General features: G+C 53.5%; 1 protein-coding gene across 4 annotated transcripts in view; it reads left to right on the forward strand.

Annotated features, from left to right (window-relative positions):
• SLCO2B1 (solute carrier organic anion transporter family member 2B1) overlaps nt 1-16,837 on the forward strand; it is a 30,822-nt gene extending 13,985 nt beyond the window's left edge. For 2 of the 4 annotated variants that reach the window (XM_072924340.1, XM_072924343.1), the window contains exons 5-16: nt 42-269; nt 1,321-1,419; nt 1,791-1,921; nt 6,663-6,771; nt 10,284-10,448; nt 11,574-11,766; nt 12,590-12,746; nt 12,939-12,992; nt 14,104-14,273; nt 15,066-15,130; nt 15,970-16,090; nt 16,310-16,837. In XM_072924340.1, coding sequence (XP_072780441.1) covers nt 42-269; nt 1,321-1,419; nt 1,791-1,921; nt 6,663-6,771; nt 10,284-10,448; nt 11,574-11,766; nt 12,590-12,746; nt 12,939-12,992; nt 14,104-14,273; nt 15,066-15,130; nt 15,970-16,090; nt 16,310-16,484 — 1,667 coding nt within the window. In that variant the 3' untranslated portion in view covers nt 16,485-16,837. Of the gene's footprint in view, nt 1-41; nt 270-1,320; nt 1,420-1,790; nt 1,922-6,662; nt 6,772-10,283; nt 10,449-11,573; nt 11,767-12,589; nt 12,747-12,938; nt 12,993-14,038; nt 14,274-15,065; nt 15,131-15,969; nt 16,094-16,309 lie in introns of those variants that run through there. The other 2 variants (XM_030264435.4, XM_072924349.1) reach the window with 2 other exon arrangements.
• Nucleotides 16,838-20,169: the final 3,332 nt, after the last annotated feature.

Here is a 20,169-nt window from a genome sequence, read left to right on the forward strand (position 1 = left end):
TGCAGACCAGGCTCCTCAGGCCTGTCCCCTTGTCACCATAGGCACCTTCAGCAACACCACGGACCTGTGCCAGCCCCGGGCCCTGGGGGCCTGGGCCAACCTGAGCAATGCCAGCTGCACCCCCCACGCCTCCAGGGAGAACCACGAGGTTCTCCTGGTGATGTTCATGGCCCAGGCCCTGCTGGGCATCGGTGGCGTGCCCATCCAGCCCTTCGGCATCTCCTACATCGACGACTTCGCCAGTGAGAGGAACTCTCCCCTCTACCTGGGTAAGGCTGGGCTCCTCGGCAGGGGGAAAGGCCAGGCTGGAGGTGGCAGCAAGGCCAGACTGGGCTAATTTGCATTAATGAGAGCAGGGTTCTTTACAGCTCTTCTGCTCTGCCCACAGCCAGGAAAGATTCTGCAAGAAGAATTTATCTACTTCAGGCTTGGGCAGACAGCAGGAGAGCTGGGAAGCACCGTTTGGGGCAGGAGCTGGGGTTTTTGGCCTGAGGGTGACAGCCTGGAGATGGAGTTAATTACCATCTCCTTCTCCAAAGAGGCTTCAGGGAGGCCTAGAGGAACAGCCTGATCTCTGTGTTCACAAGTGGCAGCTGTGGGTTTAAGGGACTCTGTTTAACTGTTAGCAAAGCCATACAAAGCAAAGAAAGCAGTTTCAATCAGATAGGAGACAGAAGGGTATCCTTCAGCAGAGGTCCCTCTCCAAGCTGGCAAACAGCTTGGGCACAGGCCCAAAAGGGGTGTCCCAGGGTGGTGGGATGGACGAGATGGTCCTTGCAGGTCCTTCCAGTCCTTTCCCAGCTGCTATCTGTCACAGCCTTCAACTGAATGGAACACCAAAGATAGATCAAAACCAGGTCATTACTGTTAAACAAAGAAAGCACAGCATCAAATTTTGCCCTGGTAGATGATCCAAACCTCTCACATTTAAGGCAGGAGTTGAATCTTACATGTACAGATTTCTTTTATCAGTAATTCACAGACAAGAGTTCACTGATAACTTTTATCTCCTTAACCTCGTAAAACTTGGTGTTCCCTGGATTACTGATGCCAAGGGGCACCTCTTGTTCCTGGGAGTACTGCAGTCCTTCTAGGAGGCTGAAGACAAGCATCAGGAAAGGTCTGAGCTCTGCCAAAGGGAATTCCAAGTGGGAAAGGAATCCAGGGAGCACGGGCTGCTGCTCTTGGAGACAAGAAATCTGCCAGGGAAGTGGGCTGTGCTGGAGGCAGCTGCAGCAGAGCTTGGTCCCACCCTGAGACACCTCTGTCCCCATGGTGCCTTGCCCAGGCTGAGCCCTGCCTGCTCTCGTGCTCCCACAGGAATCCTGTTCTCCCTGACGGTCATCGGGCCGGGGGTGGCCTTCATGCTGGGCTCTGCCATGCTCCGGTTTTACGTGGACATCGACAAAGTCAGCACAGGTGGGGCAACGTGTCCTGGCAGAGCTTCAGGAGCAGAGGGGCTTGCAGCCCCCTGGGGCTTCTCTGCCCTGTCCCTGCCAGCGGGGCACAGTGGGCATCCAGCACATCCCTGTGCCAGCTGTCTCCATCCAAAGGAGCTCCTTGGATGCCCTGGGGACAGCGGTGAAATGGGGACGAGACAATGAAATGTGATTTAGTGGTGGGATGATCAGGGCAAACACTACTCAGGCCCCAGAACAGATGGTCCCTGGGCTGGGAGCCACCACCTTGGGGTGATGGATGCTGGGGCTGGCTGGGGCCACCCTTTGGTGCTCTGGGGTACCTGCCTTGTCCCAGCACTGGGCTGAAGCCCCTCTCCTCTCGTGTTGCAGCTGAGGTGCAGCTCTCCAGCAAGGACCCGCGCTGGGTGGGGGCCTGGTGGCTCGGGTTCCTGGTGGCCGCCAGCCTGGTGGCCCTATGTGCCCTGCCATACTTCTTCTTCCCACGGGAAATGCCAAAAGAGGTAGGAGAGGTTCTGCACACACACACACCTCGGTGGGGCCGAAATGTCAGACACAGGAAGCGGAACCACTGACGGTTCTGTTCCTTGGGGAGGGGAGGAGGATGCAGTCCCAGACTGTCATGGTTACAAGAGGTTTGCCAGGGGCAGCTTTTGTCTGGGAGCAGTCCTGAATTTTGGAGGTGGAGTTGAAATTCCATCCCTGGGCTCCTGGCAGACAAAGACAGCTCTCGTCCAGCAGTGTCTGGGGAACAGGGCAGGGAGTGTCTGAGCAGGGCAGAGCTGCTCATCAGGGTCTGGCACAGCTCAGGAGCCCCCCAGCATGTTCCCAGCACCTCGGGAACAGCGTGGCGGAACGGGCAGAGCTAGCAGAGGGCTGGCATGCTGCTGGAGGTGCTGGGACATGCTCAGAAGGTGAAGCTGTGCCCCTCTCGGTGTCTTGGCTGTGCAGGAAGTGCTGTCACTGCCCTCCACGTGTGCTGTGCCTCGAGGGAGTGTGGAAACCTCCCTATCCGAACAAGTCTGTGCACCCATGTAGAGTAATTCTTCATTCCTCCTGCCACTGCCTGAATTTCCACAGGAACTGGTGGAGACTGGGGATTCCCATACCTGATTTACCACTTCAGCTTGGGGATGCAGTGATTTACTGCTGGTTGCCTCGCTACCACTGTGAGCTGTGAGGTGCTGAGGTGCTCTGTGCACGGCAGGATGGAGGTGACCCCAAATGCAGTGTGCCCTGATTGCTCCTCCTGCAGCCTTGGCTGCTCTGAAGCCTTAGGGAAGCTCTGTGCTAGCAGGCTCTGCTCAGCACTCTCCATCTTAAGGAAAAGTTCTTCATTAAGGCTGATGGGAATATTAATTTCATAAACGCCTCTTGAGAGAAGATAATGCACTTCCAGCTAAAACAGCTGCACTTTCTGGCAAGTGCTGCACTCTGAGCAGTTTGGAAGAGTTTAAGGGAGAACAGGCTATTGATTTTAAAAAGAGCAGGAAGATTTCACCCTGCTCTGCTGGCTGGGATCTGTGAGGAGCACTCCCACGTGGCTGAGCACCCACGTGTCCTTCGGCAGCATGTGGATTTCTTGACTTCTTGGATTTCTCCCCGTTTTTGCATCTCCCTCAGAAAGGTCTTGGAATCTACTGACAGTTTAAAGCAATAATAGGAAAATACAGTAAATAGCCAAATTCTGCTCTCTTTGCAGAATGGGAGGCACTGGGGTTAGCCATGCCTGTCCCGTGGGGGTATCAGCACTAGCAAAGGGCCCTGCCTAAAAAATTCAGATAAAAACCTCTGCAGAAAGTTTGCCACGTGCTGTGCTGGGTAACACATGTGAGCTGCAGGAGCACTCCAAGATGTGTTGGAAATGGATGTTTTCCTGTATGTGTGTACTGTCCTGCCCATAACACGTGGGAAAAGCACAGCTCTGCTCTGCCCAGAGGCAGCTGAGGCATTCCAGCTGGGATTCCACTTCTACTCACCCTCCTCAATGGGCATCATGCAGCAAACACTGGGTATTACCCAGCTCTCTGTGTCTGTGGAGACTGATCTGCCTCCTCCCACCAGCTAAGACACCCCTACATTTTTTTATTCCACAGCCACGTTGCAGCTTCACCTTTTTTTGATGAATTCTTTCTTTGAAGTTCCTGGAATGGCTCGTGTTAACATTAATGATAGTATGGGTCTGCTCTTTTGATCTTTCTTTCATAAATTAGTCACTCCAGACCCAGAACATTTTTATTTCTCTGCTTTGCTGCTTGTCAGTAGGTTTCTAGCACCAAAATATCCTGAATAATCCCACTGAGGTCTGATCACTGCAAAGCCATGAGGTTATCATGAAATCAGGAAGGGGATGAGAGGATGAGGCTCTTATACTGGACAAACTGTTTTCAGTCAAGAACAGCTTTTTCCCAGTAATTCCAGTTTAATCCTGCCTCCATGAGCCTGAGCCATTCCTTGGAGTTGTGTCCTGGATTGTGAGGACCACCACAGGCAGCCTGGGAGCACAGGGCATGGTCTGAAGAACAAAGAGGGCCAAGTGGCAGGACAGGCTACAGGAATCTTGGTCTCTACAGCTGGATTTTCCCCAGGGAGCTTTAACGACAAGCACAAACAGCAGCCAAAAATATTCCTCCCGTTTGGTGGGAGCAAGGTGTCCCTCAGCTGGTTATTTTAATACTCCTGGAAATAGGGCTGCTGGAGGGACCCACACTGGCTGGAAGAGGCATAATGAAGTGTTTGTAGGGAATCTGACCTTGTCCAAAGGAAAATAATTCTTTCCCAAGCCGTGAGGCTTTACACTTCGTTTGTCTACTATGAAAATAACTTCTCTGACCTTACTTTTCAGTGAGCTGGGAGTGCCAGGTTCTGTTCACAGCCAGAGGGAAACTCTGCAGAAACCTCAAAATAAACAAAGAAAACCTCTCTGTCACAGAGCAGGTCATTTATCCCTGTTTCCAGGGGTGTATTTGGATTAAGCCAGCCTGCTGGCACCTCTGGCTGCCCTTCTCACAGGTGCAGTAGCAGGTGGGGAGAGCAGGAGCTGCCAGGAAAAGCAGCTTTCATTTTCCCTTCCTGCAGAGCCCTGCTCAGCCATGCCTGGATTTATTCATGTCTGTGCCGCGAAAAGGGGGATTTCCCCAGGCCAAGGTCACATTGGGGATGCTCTTCCTGATGCAGAGTGTGTGGGAGCTTCATTCTTCTTCCTCAAAAGTCTGTCTGCCTCCTCCATCCCCCTGAGGGTGGAAGTGATGCCAGTGGACTCATGGAATAATGGCATGGGTGGGGTTACAGGGACCTTAAAGCCACCCCTTCCATGGCAGGGACACCAGCCACTGTCCCAGGGTGCCCCAAGCCCCAGTGTCCAACATGGGCACTTCCAGGGATCCAGGGGCAGATAAAAATGCAGACAAAATCTCACTGCAAAAACATGAGATGCAACGAGTGGCACCAAGAAGCTGAGTCCTTTAAGGAACCATCCAGGAAAATCCAAGTGTGGGGGCATTTTGCAAGCTGAGTTTGCTTCTCCTTGGCATGATGCTGGGGCAGGGCTGAGCAGCCAGCTTGTGTTACTGCATCTTCTAACTCCAGCTTGACAATTTTTTGGTGTGACAATGCCAAAATTCAATGTGGCAGAGGCACAGCATGCTCCTCAGGGCTTGGGCATCTCTGATGAGGCAGCCAGCACCATTCCAGCACCATGCCAGCACCACTCCAGCATCGTCCACAGCAAGCAGGCAGGATTCCTGCTTTTCCTTCTGCCCCTGCTTCCCTTCATCCCACAGGAATGTATTTCCTGATCCTTTCAGGCAACAAAAAACCATGCTAGGGCCTGCCAAGGCAGCACAGGGAGAGGAGCTTTCCCCCTCTGTGAGGGCTTTGCTCCATGTGCATGGAAACATCCCCTGCAAGGGTCACATACAAGGACATCCCAGACTGGGGAATCTGGGGGGAGCTGGGCTTTTGTCTGGACATGCAGGCTGTTGACTCTCAGAAGTACAAACAGCTGGCAGCTGAGGAAGCCACAGGCAGGAGCAGCTTGAATGTAATTTTGGAAAATGCTGCAGTTTCAGAGCAGAGAAGAGCCCCTGTAACGCAGTTGAAAAGGGAAAGGGATTTTATCTTTGCATTTCAGAAATGTGTGAAAGCCTGAGCTCCAGCAGCACAAAACAGGAAAGGAGTTTCATTGCTTCTGCCCTTAAAAAGGGCACGTGGCACCCACAGCACAGACACTGTGACCCCCACTGCTGTTTAATGAGCACTCTCAGAGCAGAGCAGAGGGAGTGATTTTAGCCCAAGTTTCTTCCTGTCCATTACAGGTCTCTAATTGCTGCTGAATGAACTCATTTGCCCAGCTCAGTTCAGATGGGGATGGGGTAGCAGAGCTGTTGGCTCTGGCTGTAAACGCCCCGTGGCTTCCCCTGAAAACCACGTTCCCCTGAGGCCTGCCTGCCGCTCCACAGGCACAGCAGCACACCTCTGAGTAGTGCCCCTGCTCCTGTGCTTCCCTGAAAGCCTGCAGACCCTACAGGGGATCCAAAGCACATCCCAGAGATGCCCCTTTGGCTTTCTGGTGCCGTGGGGTGTTGGACACCCCTAGTGAGGCTGCCATGGGCCTTCCCTCTCCAAGCCATCCAGGGCTGGGGATTCCACACTGCCCATGGCAGCCTCTTGCCTTAGGAGGTGACAAACATTTTGCCTCCATCCCAGACCCCCTCCTTGCCTGGATACATTTCCCTCTTGCAATTGCTGCCTCTTTCCTGCCCAGCAGCTTGTGAGGGAGCACAGAGACACGGGAACTGCTCACCCTCTGTCCAAAGCAGTGCCAGAGCTGTGCTGGTGTCTCCCTCCTTGGGTGCCTGTGCCTGGCCCCACACACAGGGGTAGAACAAGCTCGGGGGCAGCACGCCATCCCCCTAAGGGTATCCAGCTTTCCCTGCAAAGCTTGGCCCCTCCTGAGTTTTTGTGAGCTGAGCACACGGTGTGCTGTGCCTGGGGAATGGCACAGCTTGGTGTGGATGAAGTGTGATCCGTCAGGAAAGGTGGGAAAGCTCCTCTGCAGCATGCTTATGTGTCTGGATGCTGTCAGCCCCACTGGGAACCCGGTGGTGTGGGCAGGGAGCACAGCTGGACATGACAGAGATGGCCAACCTGGGCTGCTCTGTGTCATGCTTTGGGAGAGAAAAGGCGAGGGCAGGGGAAGCTGTGGCACGATGTGAGCAGTGACAGCCTCTGGTGTGTCCCCAGGTGGTGAGAGGGAAGGACAGAGCCAGCAAGAAGAGGGAGGACACGCTGAGCCAGCTCAGGCCAAGGTCCCAGCACACGGAGAGCCTCTCCCTGTTGGAGTTCATCAGACGTAAGTGTGCCCCTACACAGACAGCAGCTCCCTGCTGGCACACACACATGGCCAAGCTGGGGCTGCAGTGCTGCCAGGGAACAGGGATGTCCCCCCTGTGCCCAGCCCAGCTCCTGGACCAGCCCTTGAGATGCACCTTAGGCTCAGTGTTGGGTTTAAGCCCTCTGCTCCCTGCCCACACTGCCCTGCTGCACCTCATACCAACCAAAGCACCTGACACTCACTCGAGTGTCACATCCCTTCCCTGGCAGTGTCCAAGGCCAGGCTGGATGGGGCTTAGGGCAACCTGGGACAGTGGAAAGTGTCCTTGCCCATGGCAGGGGGTGGAATGGGATGGGCTTTAAGGGTCCTTCCAACCCAAATCCTTCTGTGACTCTGTGACTTATGGCTCATGTGGGCAGTAGGAATCAGAGGCCAAAGTCTCACCAGAGCTCAAATGCAGGCAGGAAGGAGGGGTGCTAGCTGTGAGGCTAGAGCAGAGCTGTGGGAAGGACAGACCCCCTCAGTCAGAGGCGTTTGGGAACCTTTGGCTGCTCTCGCTCAGTCCTCAGGCCATGGAATCAGGAATCAGTCTCCACTGGCAACTTCTCATCCCCAAAAACCCTCATCAGATTCCCTCCTCCAAGGCTGGAGACGCTGTCCAAGCCAGGTTGACCTCCTGCCCCACTGAGAATGGCCAGCACTGCCAGGGGCCAGGCTCTGGGCAGCTAAAACCCAGAGGGAGATCTGAATCCAGTGCAGTTAAATTGTTTGGAAATGAGTGGGCTCTTTATGCTGAAGGGGATCAGCTGGGCTTCAGTCTGTGGAGGCATCTGCTAATGCTTGGGATGTTTGGGTTTTTTAAATACTCTGCACTTTGGCAACTACTTACAAAGAGTGGCCCTCTGAAGTCACTCCGTGTCAGCTTCCTCCGTAATTCCCAAATATTATCCTGTTAATTGATTGCAAATTCTCCATGTTCTGAAGGTCAGTGCAGGGCAGGCACAGCCAGGCAGGCGTGGGCAGGCTTTTCTCCCGCTGGTGGCAGCGTTTGCTCCTCAGCCTAATGCTCAATTAGAGGAGGCAGTCGGGGGTTTCTTCCCACCCCTGACCTTGTGGCACTGTCATTTAGAAACCTGTGTGATGGGAGCGGCTGCGTGGGAACAGATTGATAGTGCTCATATGGGATTTTCACACCAACACTCTTTTCTGAAGAGCAGCCTCTGAAACACGAATAAAAATGAGCTCCCTGCTCCTGCCTGCGGAGAAAGGAAATATCTCACCCTGCTCCAGCTGCAGCTTTGGTTTGGGGCTGGAATCAGCGTTGCTGTGTCAGGGCTGTGCTAATAAATCCATTATTTCTTAGAATTTATCCCCCAAAGCCCAGTTCTGAAAGAAATGAAGTGTCTGGTTTATGTCAGGAGAGCAATCTCACTGAAATCACTGGGATCTCTAATACAAAACTCTTTTCAGAGCCAGGAACGGGGTGGCAGGTAGGGTGTGATGGGGCAATATGGGTGAAGACTAAACACTTCAGGGCTGGATCATCTGCAAGTCACTGGAAAGAGAATTTCCTTCCCATTTCACCACTCTCCTGCTTGTTTTGTTTCCTCTCTCTGTTTTTCTTTTACTCTTATTTTCTACATGATAATTTATGAAAGCAGCATTTGGAGAAGAGATTCTCCAGCCTGAATCTCCTTGGAAGTGTCCCAGGCCAGGCTGGATGGGGCTGGGAGCACCCTAGGGCAGTGGAAGGTGTCCTTGCCATGGCAGGGGGTAGCACTGGGTGGGCGTTAAGGTCCCTCCCAGCCCAAACCATTCCCTGACTGGACTCAGAGCTGGGCGCAGATCCTGACTCTGGCACAGACGTGACACCGGCTTGCACCCTGCTCCTCACACTCACAAATTCCTCCTGCTGCAGGCATCGGGTCTTCCTGCACTAATGGAAGAAGTAGGATTTAGCTTGCCTGAAGTAATTTCCATTGCTAATTTCCAGGCTTCTGTTGAAAACACCTGGGAGGATGTGCAGATTCTGCTGCACATACTGGGAATTAGCCCATTAAAGGTGATCTTCAAAGCAATTGGAAGGCTGCACTTGTGACTCGTCAGTTTCTCTTATTGTCCCTAAAGGCAGTTTCAAGGATATTTCTTGTTTATTATTTTAAAGTTTTCACTTGCTTTTCCTGCCTACCAAGCTGCTTCTCTGGAGCTGTGACGAGGATCCAGTTAGGGATTGCAGAGGATGGAAATCTTGCTGCTCTCACCATGAAGTGGGGACCTGCTCAGCTTTTTACCTCTGATCTGGGGTGTGTGGTTTGATTAAAAAGACCAGAGACCTTCAGGGAAAAGGTCTTTTTGGTGGAAGATCCCCACAAAAGTTTGGATTTGCTCTCAGATTTTTCAGCCAGCAAGCTGAGGTTTCCGGTCTGCAATGTGGCTGAGAAATTCCAGGAATACTCTTCATAAAACAGGACCTTTAGTGGCATTTAAGAGCAAAACCATCTCCTCTGCTGGGTGTAATGCAGCTCCTTGCCTCTCTGCTGAGTGCCAGCCTCCAGAGGGTCAGTATTCCAGGGTCCCTGGCCATGCTGTGTATGCTTGGGCCCCTCTAAGGACCTGCTTTTGCAGCTCCCTACGATTTTCTGGCTGCTTGCCTGACCTGAGGGCAGAGTGCTGAGCTGGAAGGGCAATGCTGCCACCAAGGGGAGTTTCACCTTTGGACATGGAGGACTCCACTGCACCCACAGAGGGTCCTTTTGCTCTTCACAGAAGATTTAGGATAGTCAAAATCCATCCCCATCTGGGGCCAGCTCCCAGACAAGCCCCAGGGGGATCTCCCCGGCACTGCTGTGCTGGAGCAGACAGAAAGATTGTCCCACTTTGTTTGTCAGCTGCTAAGAATTAGCACCATTAATTTATGGCAGTCCTTTGCATTAATCCTCTCTGTTAATTCCTTATCTCTGCTCCAACATATTGGCTGCCCAAGCCCTCATTTGGGAGACTCAGCAGCAGTTTGTTTGGAAGTTGCCCTCTGCGTCCTAGCCAGAGCAGGGGAAGGTGGTGGGAGAGCAGCAGCAGGAGCAGTAAGTGGCTTTGGGATGTGCAGGAAGGGGACATCACTCCAGGAGGGACAGTGGCAGCTCTTAGCTGGCAGCATGGGGCACCCTGAGCCTCTGGCAGTGGGAGCTGCCTGAGCTGAGCAGGCTGCAGACTCTCCTGCTCAAGGGTTCAGCCCTAGGGCAGTTTGCTGGAGTGTTCCTTGCCTGTAATCAAAAAATGCATTTTTCATTGCTTCATTTCTTCATTGAAACAAAAAAGGACACTGAAATTGCAACCGCAGCAAATAAATAAATTAACTTTTAATGACTTCCCATCTACTTGTGTATTTGTTTTAGCAGAAGCTCTGCCAGAAAGCTTCAAGGAAGGGGATGGAAGGAGATGATCTTTGCAGTCCCTTCCAACCCAAACTGTCCTGATGAATATTTTGCTGTAGCCCTGCTTCCCAAGCAATAGGTGCCCCCTTGTCCTTTCAGGTTTTCCCGTGGTGCTGCTGAGGAACCTGCGGCATCCCGTGTACCTGCTGGTGGTGCTGGCTCAGGTCAACATCTCTGCCATGGTTGCTGGATTAGCAACGTTCATGGGCAAGTTCCTGGAGAGACAGTTCTCCCTCACAGCCTCCCTGGCCAACATGATTATTGGTAAGTGCTGCTGAGCTTTGGACTCCTTAGAAAAACGTCAGAAAAACATCTAGAAATTAGGAAGAGTTCCTCTAGAGTAAAGCCTCCCTCTCAGAATCATTTGGAGTGTTCAGAGATCCTGCCACAGAAGTGTTTAAAACACATTTTTGAGAAAACAGCGCCTCAGGGAAAGAGGCCTCTGAGGTCTGCGACAGATAAATCAGAATAAAATGAGCAGAGCAGACTGGCAGAGGCCAGGGCTGAATGCAGCAGGAAGGTTAAATGCTGAAGCAGTGCTGTCCTGCCCCAAGGTGCCCAGCTGAGCTGTTCCCAGCCTTAATTTACCCTCTGCATTCAAGTCAGCACCATGTTTCATGGATGGATTTATCTGGCCTTTGTTCTCACTACTGAGTCTCACTTGGCCTTTTTTTCCAGATCAGAAAAGCTTTCTGTAGCTGGAAATTCCTTCTTTGCGTGGGCATTTATGGGCTGAAAGCAACCTCCCCATGGATTCTGAGCTGAATTAAACAGTTTGCATTTCTCTAGCTGAACTTTGGTCTCCCCCAGAAATGGGGGGGTTTATGTAAATGGGGTTTTGCAGGGATGACCACAGAAATGGGCACAATTAAACATCCTCCCCAGGCTGACTTCTTCCTGTCAACACTAAAAAATCACATTTTGCTGGGTGAGGCACATCTTTCCACTGCTCCTGACATCTTCCATAGGGCAGCCAGTTTGCTGTGGGAGCCTTTGGAAAAGCAGCTTTTTTTGTAGCATTATTCCACCAATCCCTGCAAAAACCTTGGTCCCTTCTGAACCACCTGTGCTGGAAAACAGCAACCCAACAGCAAATCCTCTGGGCCTTTGCTGTGAGAAGGGACTGACACAGACCAGAGATGGAAAACAAGGTGCAGTGATAGGACACAAGGGGAATGGCTTTAGATTGGCTATTAGGAGAGAATATCCTCCCCTGTGAGGGTGGGCAGGCCCTGCCACAGGGTGCTCAGAGCAGCTGTGGCTGCCCCTGGATCCCTGGCAGTGCCCAAGAACAGGTTGGATGGGCTTGGAGCAGCCTGGGATGGTGGTGGAAAGGGATGGAAGCGGGTGATGTTTAAGGTTCCCTGATTCCATGCCTGCCTTTCCCAGGTGCTGTGAACATCCCTGGGGCCATGGTCGGGATCGTGGTGGGCGGTGCCATCCTGAAGCGGTTCCAGATGTCCCTGAGGCAGTGCAGCACCCTGTGCGTGCTGGGCATGCTGCTCTGCCTGCTCATGGCCTTTCCCCTGCTCTTCCTGGGCTGCCCCACGCAGAAGGTGGCGGGTGTCACCCACTGGGACAGGTACCTCAGCTCCCGGGCATCCAGGGTGGGCACACCCCAGCCACAGGCACGTTCCTTGGGGTGGGAGCCAAGCCGAATCCCCAGAAATGGGTTTATTCCCTCAGGAGAAGCAACTAGTGGAGATAAAGTAAGAAATTCTTCTGGATATACACCGAGTCCGCTGTGTCCTCAGGTTTAGGGCAGGAAATGTACTTCGTGACTTATCCCACACATGGTGGAGTCATTTCAGCTTTGTCTCCTTAGGGTTAAAACCTTTTCAACATGAGATTTTTAGGAGCAGGGTTATAAGAGTTCCACCAGTGAGACTTCCTACTGAGCATCAAGCATGGAACCTGAAGTAAACATGTTTTTGGCACAAACAGCAGAAGTTTTCCCCTTGGAAAGCGTGGTGGATGAATAATTCAGGCAGGGGCCAACCCTGGGATCACACCATCCAAGCTGTGGCAGCTAAATGTGGGCAGGAGCTCCTTGTGGGCTCTCAAGGCTTGATCCAGGTCTCTGAATTCCCTGTTCAGTGTCCTGTGGTCCAGGGGTACCTCCCTCTCTCCCTCCCATGGTGTTGCAAGAACCCTAAAGGCCAGGACTGGGACCAAGTATGAGGGCAGTGGGTGGCTCTGGTGCCAAGCTGTGGTTGGGATGCTTTGCCAGGCAGAGCAAAGGCTCGGGGTGGTGGTGGAATCGCTGTGGGGGAGGACTCCTGCAATCAAGCAGGGTTTTGCTGATCCCAGCCCATGGGGTTTTGCTGATCCCAGCCCACACTCTGTGAGCATGAGCTGCGTGTGGGTGATGCTCCACACCTGCATTAACCCTTTCCCGGGCCCAGCTCTGGCTTTGGCCACCACGACCTGGCGTGCAACGCGAGGTGCCACTGCCCCAAGCGGGGCTTCAACCCTGTCTGCGGCTCTGACGGCGTGGAGTACACATCCCCCTGCTCTGCAGGCTGCAGCAGCATCACCCTGCACCCCGATGGCTCCGTCCTGGTGAGTCACAGCTGGGCACGGCGCCTGGGGGTGCCCACTGCCCTGCTGGCCCCTTGGGCTGCCACGACTGTCCGTGTGCGCAGGGGCTGGCACAGTGGGGTTTGCTCCTGCCCTTCCTGCCTCGTTCTGCTGCTCTCCTGGGTCAGCAGATGCACCCAAGGAAAACTTTGCCCCTCAAACCCTGACCTGCAGGTCCTTAGCAGCCCATGCAGGACAGGTGGCTTGCCTGCGCTCTTGGCACAGGAGGTAATGGCAACGGGGAACCATCTGAGCAGTTTGCAGCAGCATTTTGTTAATTAACAGCGCTCCATTTCGATAACAATTGTGATATCTACCAGAGCTTAGTCCCAAATGTGCTTTCCCGCACCCCCACACCTGCCTTTTGTGCAGCAGATCCTTTCCAACTGCTTTTTTCCTCCTTGGCCATTCCTCTCTCTTCCAGCCCTTGCTTCCTTAGAAATTCTACACTTTTCTTACCATTTTCAGCAGCACAGGGACCTGTGGCACTCATTGCCTCCTGTCTTCCCTGTCCCAGGGTTTCCAGGAACCCTCCCAGCCTGCAGAAAACCCTGCAACTGTGTGCCCAGCTTTGCTGCAGCCTTTCCAGAGGGCACCGTCTAAGCTTGGATGTAGGAACAAGGTTTTGGGAGACCCTGAGCTGCCCCTACCTCTGGGATCATTCTTCTGCAAACTGCCACCCACTCTAACAACCAAAATATGAAGCCAATTTTATTTAAAGGTCTCTTTAAAACAAAAATACAACCCAGAGGTTTCTTGTTTAAAACAGGGAAAAAAACAGATAATTGTGACTAAATTAGAGAAAAGGTAAAATTCCTCATCCATCACCCCAAGGCATCTTTCCTCTGCTGTAAGGCTGTGCTGGTTATTTATGAGCCTCTCTCTAAAGGTGAGGTTTTACATGTTAGATTTAACATGTAAAGGTTAAATCTAACTCTCAAAGCTGAGGTTTTACATGTCAGATTTAACACTGCCCTGAGCTGTGGCTGCAGCTCTGCCCTGCACACAGCCCGGGGTGAAGGGGCTCGCAGCAGGACAGTGCCTGGCACAAGTGGCAGAGCCACCCTCCCAGCCAGGAATTCCTTCCCAATATCCCACCCATCCCTGCCCTCTGGCAGTGGGAAGCCATTCCCTGTGTCCTGTCCCTCATCCCTTGTCCTCTGCAGCTCCCCTGAAACGCTGGATGTGGCTCTGAGCTTTCTCCGAAGTCCTGAGTGTTAATACCCACTAATTATTTCCAGACAAATACTATCCCTTCTCCTTCGCTCTTGCAGCTGGCAGCATTCCCTTCCATCTTCACATCCCTGGGCAGCCTCTGGATGTTGTCTCCTCTTTGCAGAACTACAGCGGGTGCAGCTGCATTGGGGGGCCGGGGCCAGCGGGTGTCGCCAGGCCGGGCACCTGCGGCACCGGCTGCTCCCACCTCTTCGTGCCCTTCGTGGTACTCTCCTGCCTGGCAGGCATCCTGGCCAGCATGTCCCACACGCCATCCTTCATGCTCATCCTCAGGTGGGCACAGCTTGGGCACTGTCCTGGGCACCACAGAGGGCTTCCCAAGGGGATCTGTCGGGCAGGGAGAAGGATTTCTCCAGCTGTGGGACTGGGGATTAAACCAGCCCTGCCTGGGGGTTAAACTAGCCCTGAATGGGGGCTAAACCAGCCCTGAATGGGGGTTAAACCAGCCCTGCCTGGGGGTTAAACTAGCCCTGAATGGGGACTAAACCAGCCCTGAATGGGGGCTAAACCAGCCCTGCCTGGGGGTTAAACTAGCCCTGAATGGGGGCTAAACCAGCCCTGAATGGGGGTTAAACCAGCCCTGGATTGCACTCATGCCCTGCTCCTGCCATGCCTTTACCTCGGCACAAGATGTGCCATTACCTGGGCAGTAATTCAGCACGGCAGAATTTGGACTCTTCCTAAGGCAGCTCTGTGTGAAGTGAAGAAGTTGAATTACCTCCCTTTTACTTGCCAGCAGCCTCCCCTCCCTCCCAGTGCAGCTTCCCACAGCCTTGGGAAGGTGCCTGTGGGGTGGCACAGGATGAAGCCAGCCTCGGTGGGAGCCCAGGCTGGTGGGGCTGGACCCCAGCATGGGTAAAGCTGAGGCAGAGGGGAAAGCCATGGGAGAATCTCTGTCTTAGTCTAGAAATGATACTTCCAAGCTCTTCCTGGGTCTGGCGGGATTTTCGATGTTAATGTGAGCTCCCTGGGATCCTTGGAGGCTGGGGGAAGGACAAGTGTGGGGGTGAGGCGTGTGCCAGGGAGGAATTGCCAGAGGGCATTTTGTTCCATTTTGTTTTTCAGGAGCATCCAGCCTGAAGACAAATCATTCGCTGTTGGGATACAGTTCATGCTGCTGAGAGTTTTAGGTAAATTGAAGTGTGTTAAAATACCCTCCTGGAAAATAATGGCAACTCTTGGAGAGGGCTTTCCCAGGGCAGGGAAAGATGCTGCCCTGCAGGGTCTGGGGGCACATGGTGGGGGATGATACAAGGCAGCTCCAAGGGCTCCATCCATGTGTAGACAAAGAAGGGCTGGGAATCACTCCAGGTCCAGGAGCTCAGGCTGTGTGCAGACAGCAGACACTGCTCTGCCACCTCCAGCATATCAGGGGGGCTCCAAACCCCATCCTGTGATACCACCAGTTATTTTTCCAAAATTCGTGTTGTCCTGGAGAGACCTACAGCATGTGCCACAGCAGCTGTGGGAAGGAGCAATAAATGCTCAGGGGATAGATGAGGTGGGGACTGCAACAGGCTGCCAGGGCACTGGTGGAGTCCCTGTCACTGAAGTGCTTGGGGGCACCTGGCTATGGCCCCTTGGCTGTGTTTTGGGGTGGCTGTGGCCCCTGGGGCTGTGGTTCAGGCTGTAGCCCCTGGGGCTGTGTTTTGGGGTGGCTGTGGCCCCCTGGGGCTGTGGTTCAGGCTGTAGCCCCTGGGGCTGTGTTCTGGGGTGGCTGTGGCCCCTGGGGCTGTGTTCTGGGGTGGCTGTGGCCTGTGGGGCTGTGGTTCAGGCTCTAGCCCCTGGGGCTGTGTTCTGGGGTGGCTGTGGCCCCTGGGGCTGTGGTTCAGGCTGTAGCCCCTGGGGCTGTGTTCTGGGGTGGCTGTGGCCCCTGGGGCTGTGTTCTGGGGTGGCTGTGGCCCCTGGGGCTGTGTTTTGGGGTGCCTGGTGGGCAGGCCGGGCCGGACTGATGCCGCGGGTGTTGCAGCGTGGATGCCGGGCCCGGTGCTGTACGGCAGCGCCATCGACACCAGCTGCGTGCTGTGGGAGAGGAGGTGCGAGCGCAGGGCCGCCTGCAGATACTACGACAATACCCTCTTCAGACACAGGTAGGCACAGACGGACAGCGGGCTGGGGGACGCAGCACCAGGATCAGCTCCTGGGCAAAGCGCCAGGAACACCTGGGGACGCTCCCCTGCAGCCTGGGGTCACTCCAGCACAGCTCCCTGTCGGGGCAGAGCCCATGCCTGGAACAGGGTCCCAGGGCCGGTGCCTGGAGCCCTCAGGAACATCCCTGCTCCCTGACCCGCACTGTCTGCGCCCCACAGGTACCTGGGGCTGCAGTTTTTCTTCGAGGTGGGCGCCTTCTTGTGCTTCGGGGCTGTGTACCTGATCCTCAGGAAGCAGGAGAGGGAAGCCAGCCAGGAGGAGGAGACAAAGGCAGAGCCAGAGAAGGAGAAGCTGGCAGGAAAGTCCACAAAGAGCCCGGAATCCAAGGTGTGACAGTGAAGTGTGGACTGTGGTCCCTGAATGAGCCCACACCCGAGCTGTGAGGGGTGAGTGCTTGGAGTGATGGACCCTGGGGCTGCTTCCTGCTCTACCGGCTGGGATGGACTTTTCCTGCAGTGCTGTGGATCCATCCACACGTTGTTCCCCTCCTCGGGAGTGCAGCTTGTCCCTTCACATGGATTAGTCCTCACTCTTGAACACATGGACTCTGCAGCCTCCTGGATTTGTGTCCTTCCAATCAGTTTTTCCTGCTGACCGTCTTGGTGATGCCAGCATTGAGCAGTAGCCATAAACCTGAAGGGTTTTTTTTTTAATAAATCATTTTTAAGAAATGGTTTTGTACTGAACATGCAGGTCTCTGTGACTGATGCTTATAGTTCCTATTTTCTGTGTTATCAGCACTTATTTTCTGATGGTCATAGCTTGAAGCACATGGGAGTTCAGGTGCCTTCTTGGTTTGCCGTTGGAGAAGGGCAGAACTTTTCCCAGGGTTGCAGGATCAGAGGACGAGGTTGGAGCCCTCTTCAGACTGGGTAGAGCTTGTGGCTAAACCATCTAAGCCCAGCACCAGCCAGCCCTGGGCTCCCTGAAGGGGGTTCTGTCTGTAATTATGGGATGGAAGTCCAGCCTGGTGCTGTTTTGGTTCAGTTGCCTCTGTTTCCTGCATTCTTCCCACCCTGGGGCTCCTTCCCACCCAGGAGTGAATTGTGTTGCTCCTGCCACCAGTGAGCAGCTGCAGCCACTGGGTAACTTGGTCGTTTTTGGCTCCAGGATGGAATTTAGTAGAGAAAACAAAACTTGTAAGTTCAACCCAAATATGCAGAAAAGAAATACACAGAGGGGGAAACTCATTCCCTCCTCCCACCCTGGCAGATATCCCCTGGGAAGAGCTGCATGTGCAAAGAAGTGGAAGGGAGAAGGCCTGTGGTGAAGTGACTGAATTTAGCTATTTCTCCAAACTGTTTGCCCAGCCATTCTGAGGGACCCAGTTACCTCAGTGCAGACTGGGAGCTTGATTGGAATTTTTAAGGGTTTGGGTTGGGGTTTTTTTCCTATTTTGTGCAGTGCCTTGTGCTCAAAGAGTTGAGAGGTTACAGCCCTGTTCAGGGTACCAAGAAGTGATGTCTGGCTTCAGAGAAGTTTCTAGAAGGCAGAGGAGTGCGTGGATGTTGCAGGGCTGTAGGTGCAGCCATCCAGACAAGGACGAGTAGCATTTGCTGACCACGACCTTTAGAAAGGCAAAACTGGGAGAGTTTTGCTCTATCCTGTTTTCCAAGGCACAGCCAGGCAGCATGTGTTGCTAAAGCAGAAGGAGAGGGATGGGGATGAGGTTCTTTGGGCAGGAGCAGGAAGAGGTGGGTCGTTCCAGCCCCTGGGAGCCCTGGAATCTGTGGTATCCTGGGAGAAGAAGGTTCTTTCCTGGCTGAGCACAAGCCTTGGCTCCCAGGCACTGTCCTGCTGTGCTCAGCTGAATCCCAAGTACTCCAAGGTACTTTCCACGCCACAACAAACAAACAACAGCACCATTCGCTCCATGTGCGTGGGAAGTGAGGAGCTGCAGTGTGCTTTGCCAGGAATCTGCTGCAGATTCCACGTTCTTTACCAGTGGAAGTGTGCAAGCCCAGGCTGGATTGGGGCTTGGAGCAACCTGGGGTAGTGGAAGCTGTCCTTGCCTATGGCAGGGGGTGGAATGGGATGATCTTTATGGCCTTTCCAACCAAAACCATTCCATGATTCCATGGTTCTCTCCCCTGGAGAGAATCCCAATGGAGCCCCTCAGGGCTGTTCAGCCTTTCTGAAAGCCCCTCAAACCACTGAAAGCAGTGGTTCCATGTACAGAAAGGAATGGGAAAGGGGATGACCAAACCCTTTCCCAAAATAAACAGGGAGTTTAATTGCCTGTGGTGCTGCTGCATGTGGCAGACATGCTGCACATCCCTCTGCTGCCTGGTTGGGATCCTGATGTAGGATGGCCTGGCCAGCTCACTCCCAGCCCCTTCTGACTGCTGAGCTCAGGGCTGCACGTTCATTTTCCACTTGGAAAACTCCCATCACACCACAGAAAGGTCTGGTTCAGGCAATGCGTGAGCTGGCACAGCCTGAATTCTTCCTTCCCTTGTTACCCCTCCAGCAGAGGACAGGTCCCTGTGGATAAATTCAAGGCACCTGCAAACTGTGTCTTAGCTCTAGGCCTGTTGCTCTTCTTTTGCTCTGGTAATTTCCATCAATTTGGGCTGGAGTTTCTAAAAAGAGAAATAAACCCACATTTCCCCATCCCCTCCCCTGTGCTCTTTAAGAACACGGTTGAAAGGGACTGGCTTGCCAGGAAAGATGAAAGAGAGGCACTTTAGAAAGGCTGCTCCCACCTCCCATCAGCAGGGAGGGGATAAAGCCCAGGGAATATGAAAGGCTTGGCAGCAGTGAGGGAGCAGCAGGAGCAGCGTTTGATGCAGAGCAAGGGGCAGGCAGGTAGGAGGGCTGCAGAGAAAGGAAGCAAAGGAAGGGGCAGCAGCAGCAAAATCCACCCCGTGCCATTTGCCAGGTTCTCCCCAGAGGAGGTATCCCCTGCAGACAGCCTGAAACAGAAATTACAGAGCACTGAAGGGTACAGCTCAGGCAGCAGCCAGGGATTGCACTGAGGGGTTAACAGGAGCTAATCCAGCTGGGCCAGAACTCCACGGACTTCCTGGAACTGGAGCACTGGACGTTTCCATGCAGCACTTTGTGGTACCAAGGTCACAGACCTGGAGGCAGAACGGTGCCTTTAAGGCTGGGTGAGAATCGCACAGGGTCAAGAGAATGAATTAGAGCTGGAGGGAAGGACCCAAAGCACTAACAGAGCCAAGGGCTGCTTTAGAGCCGAGGCACCTCCCATTCCTCTGGAAAAAGAGCAAAGCTGAAGCTTTTGAATCACCCTTGGTGTGTTCAGCTCAGCCAGATCTCTCCCTGGAGTGCTCCTGGCCACTGCTGCAGCCAGACCCAGAGGGTTTCTCCTGCTGTGCTGCTGGTTTTCCAGCACAGGGGATAGGGACAGTCCCAGGCAGATTCTGTGTCTGTTTGCAGGGGGCCAACAAAACACGAATCAAAACCCACTGGATGTTTCTGTTCAAACCCACTGAAGCTGCCTCTGGCAACCTGAAATCTGCTCCCAGGAAGTGCTCACTGAGGAGACACAGTTTGCAGCCACAAGACAAAGAATTGCTGTGCCTGGGAGAGAGGCAGAGCTGTGGGTGGAATCTAGCCCCCAGGCTGGGGAAGAGGAAGGCAAACACCCTGTAGATGTTACACTGAAGTTCAGGAAAATCTGGGAAGTTCCTACTTTTCAGTTCAGAGGCACACTGAAAAGACTTGCCAAGGAATCACTGAAATGCTACCAATTAAAACCACAATTCCCAGAAACTGGAGGTTTCCAGGGATCTCAGAAGGGGAAAACAGAGCAATCAGGCAGATCCAGACCCAGCTCAGCACTGATCCCTGGAAAGATGCTGAAGAAGTGACTCATCCACGTGCAGTCACTTGGATGAGGATGTCATGGATTGTCTCACACAGATCACATCAAACATTTAATTTCTCCTTCGGGCAGGCACCTCTCCCACCTGGGGAAACTGCACTGCCTCCTGACTGAAGGAAGGATTTTGACCCTTGTTCCCATAAACCAATTATCAGCCAGATGGAATTA

Source organism: Taeniopygia guttata, chromosome 1 (assembly GCF_048771995.1).
Source record: "Taeniopygia guttata chromosome 1, bTaeGut7.mat, whole genome shotgun sequence".
Lineage (NCBI taxonomy): Eukaryota > Metazoa > Chordata > Aves > Passeriformes > Estrildidae > Taeniopygia > Taeniopygia guttata.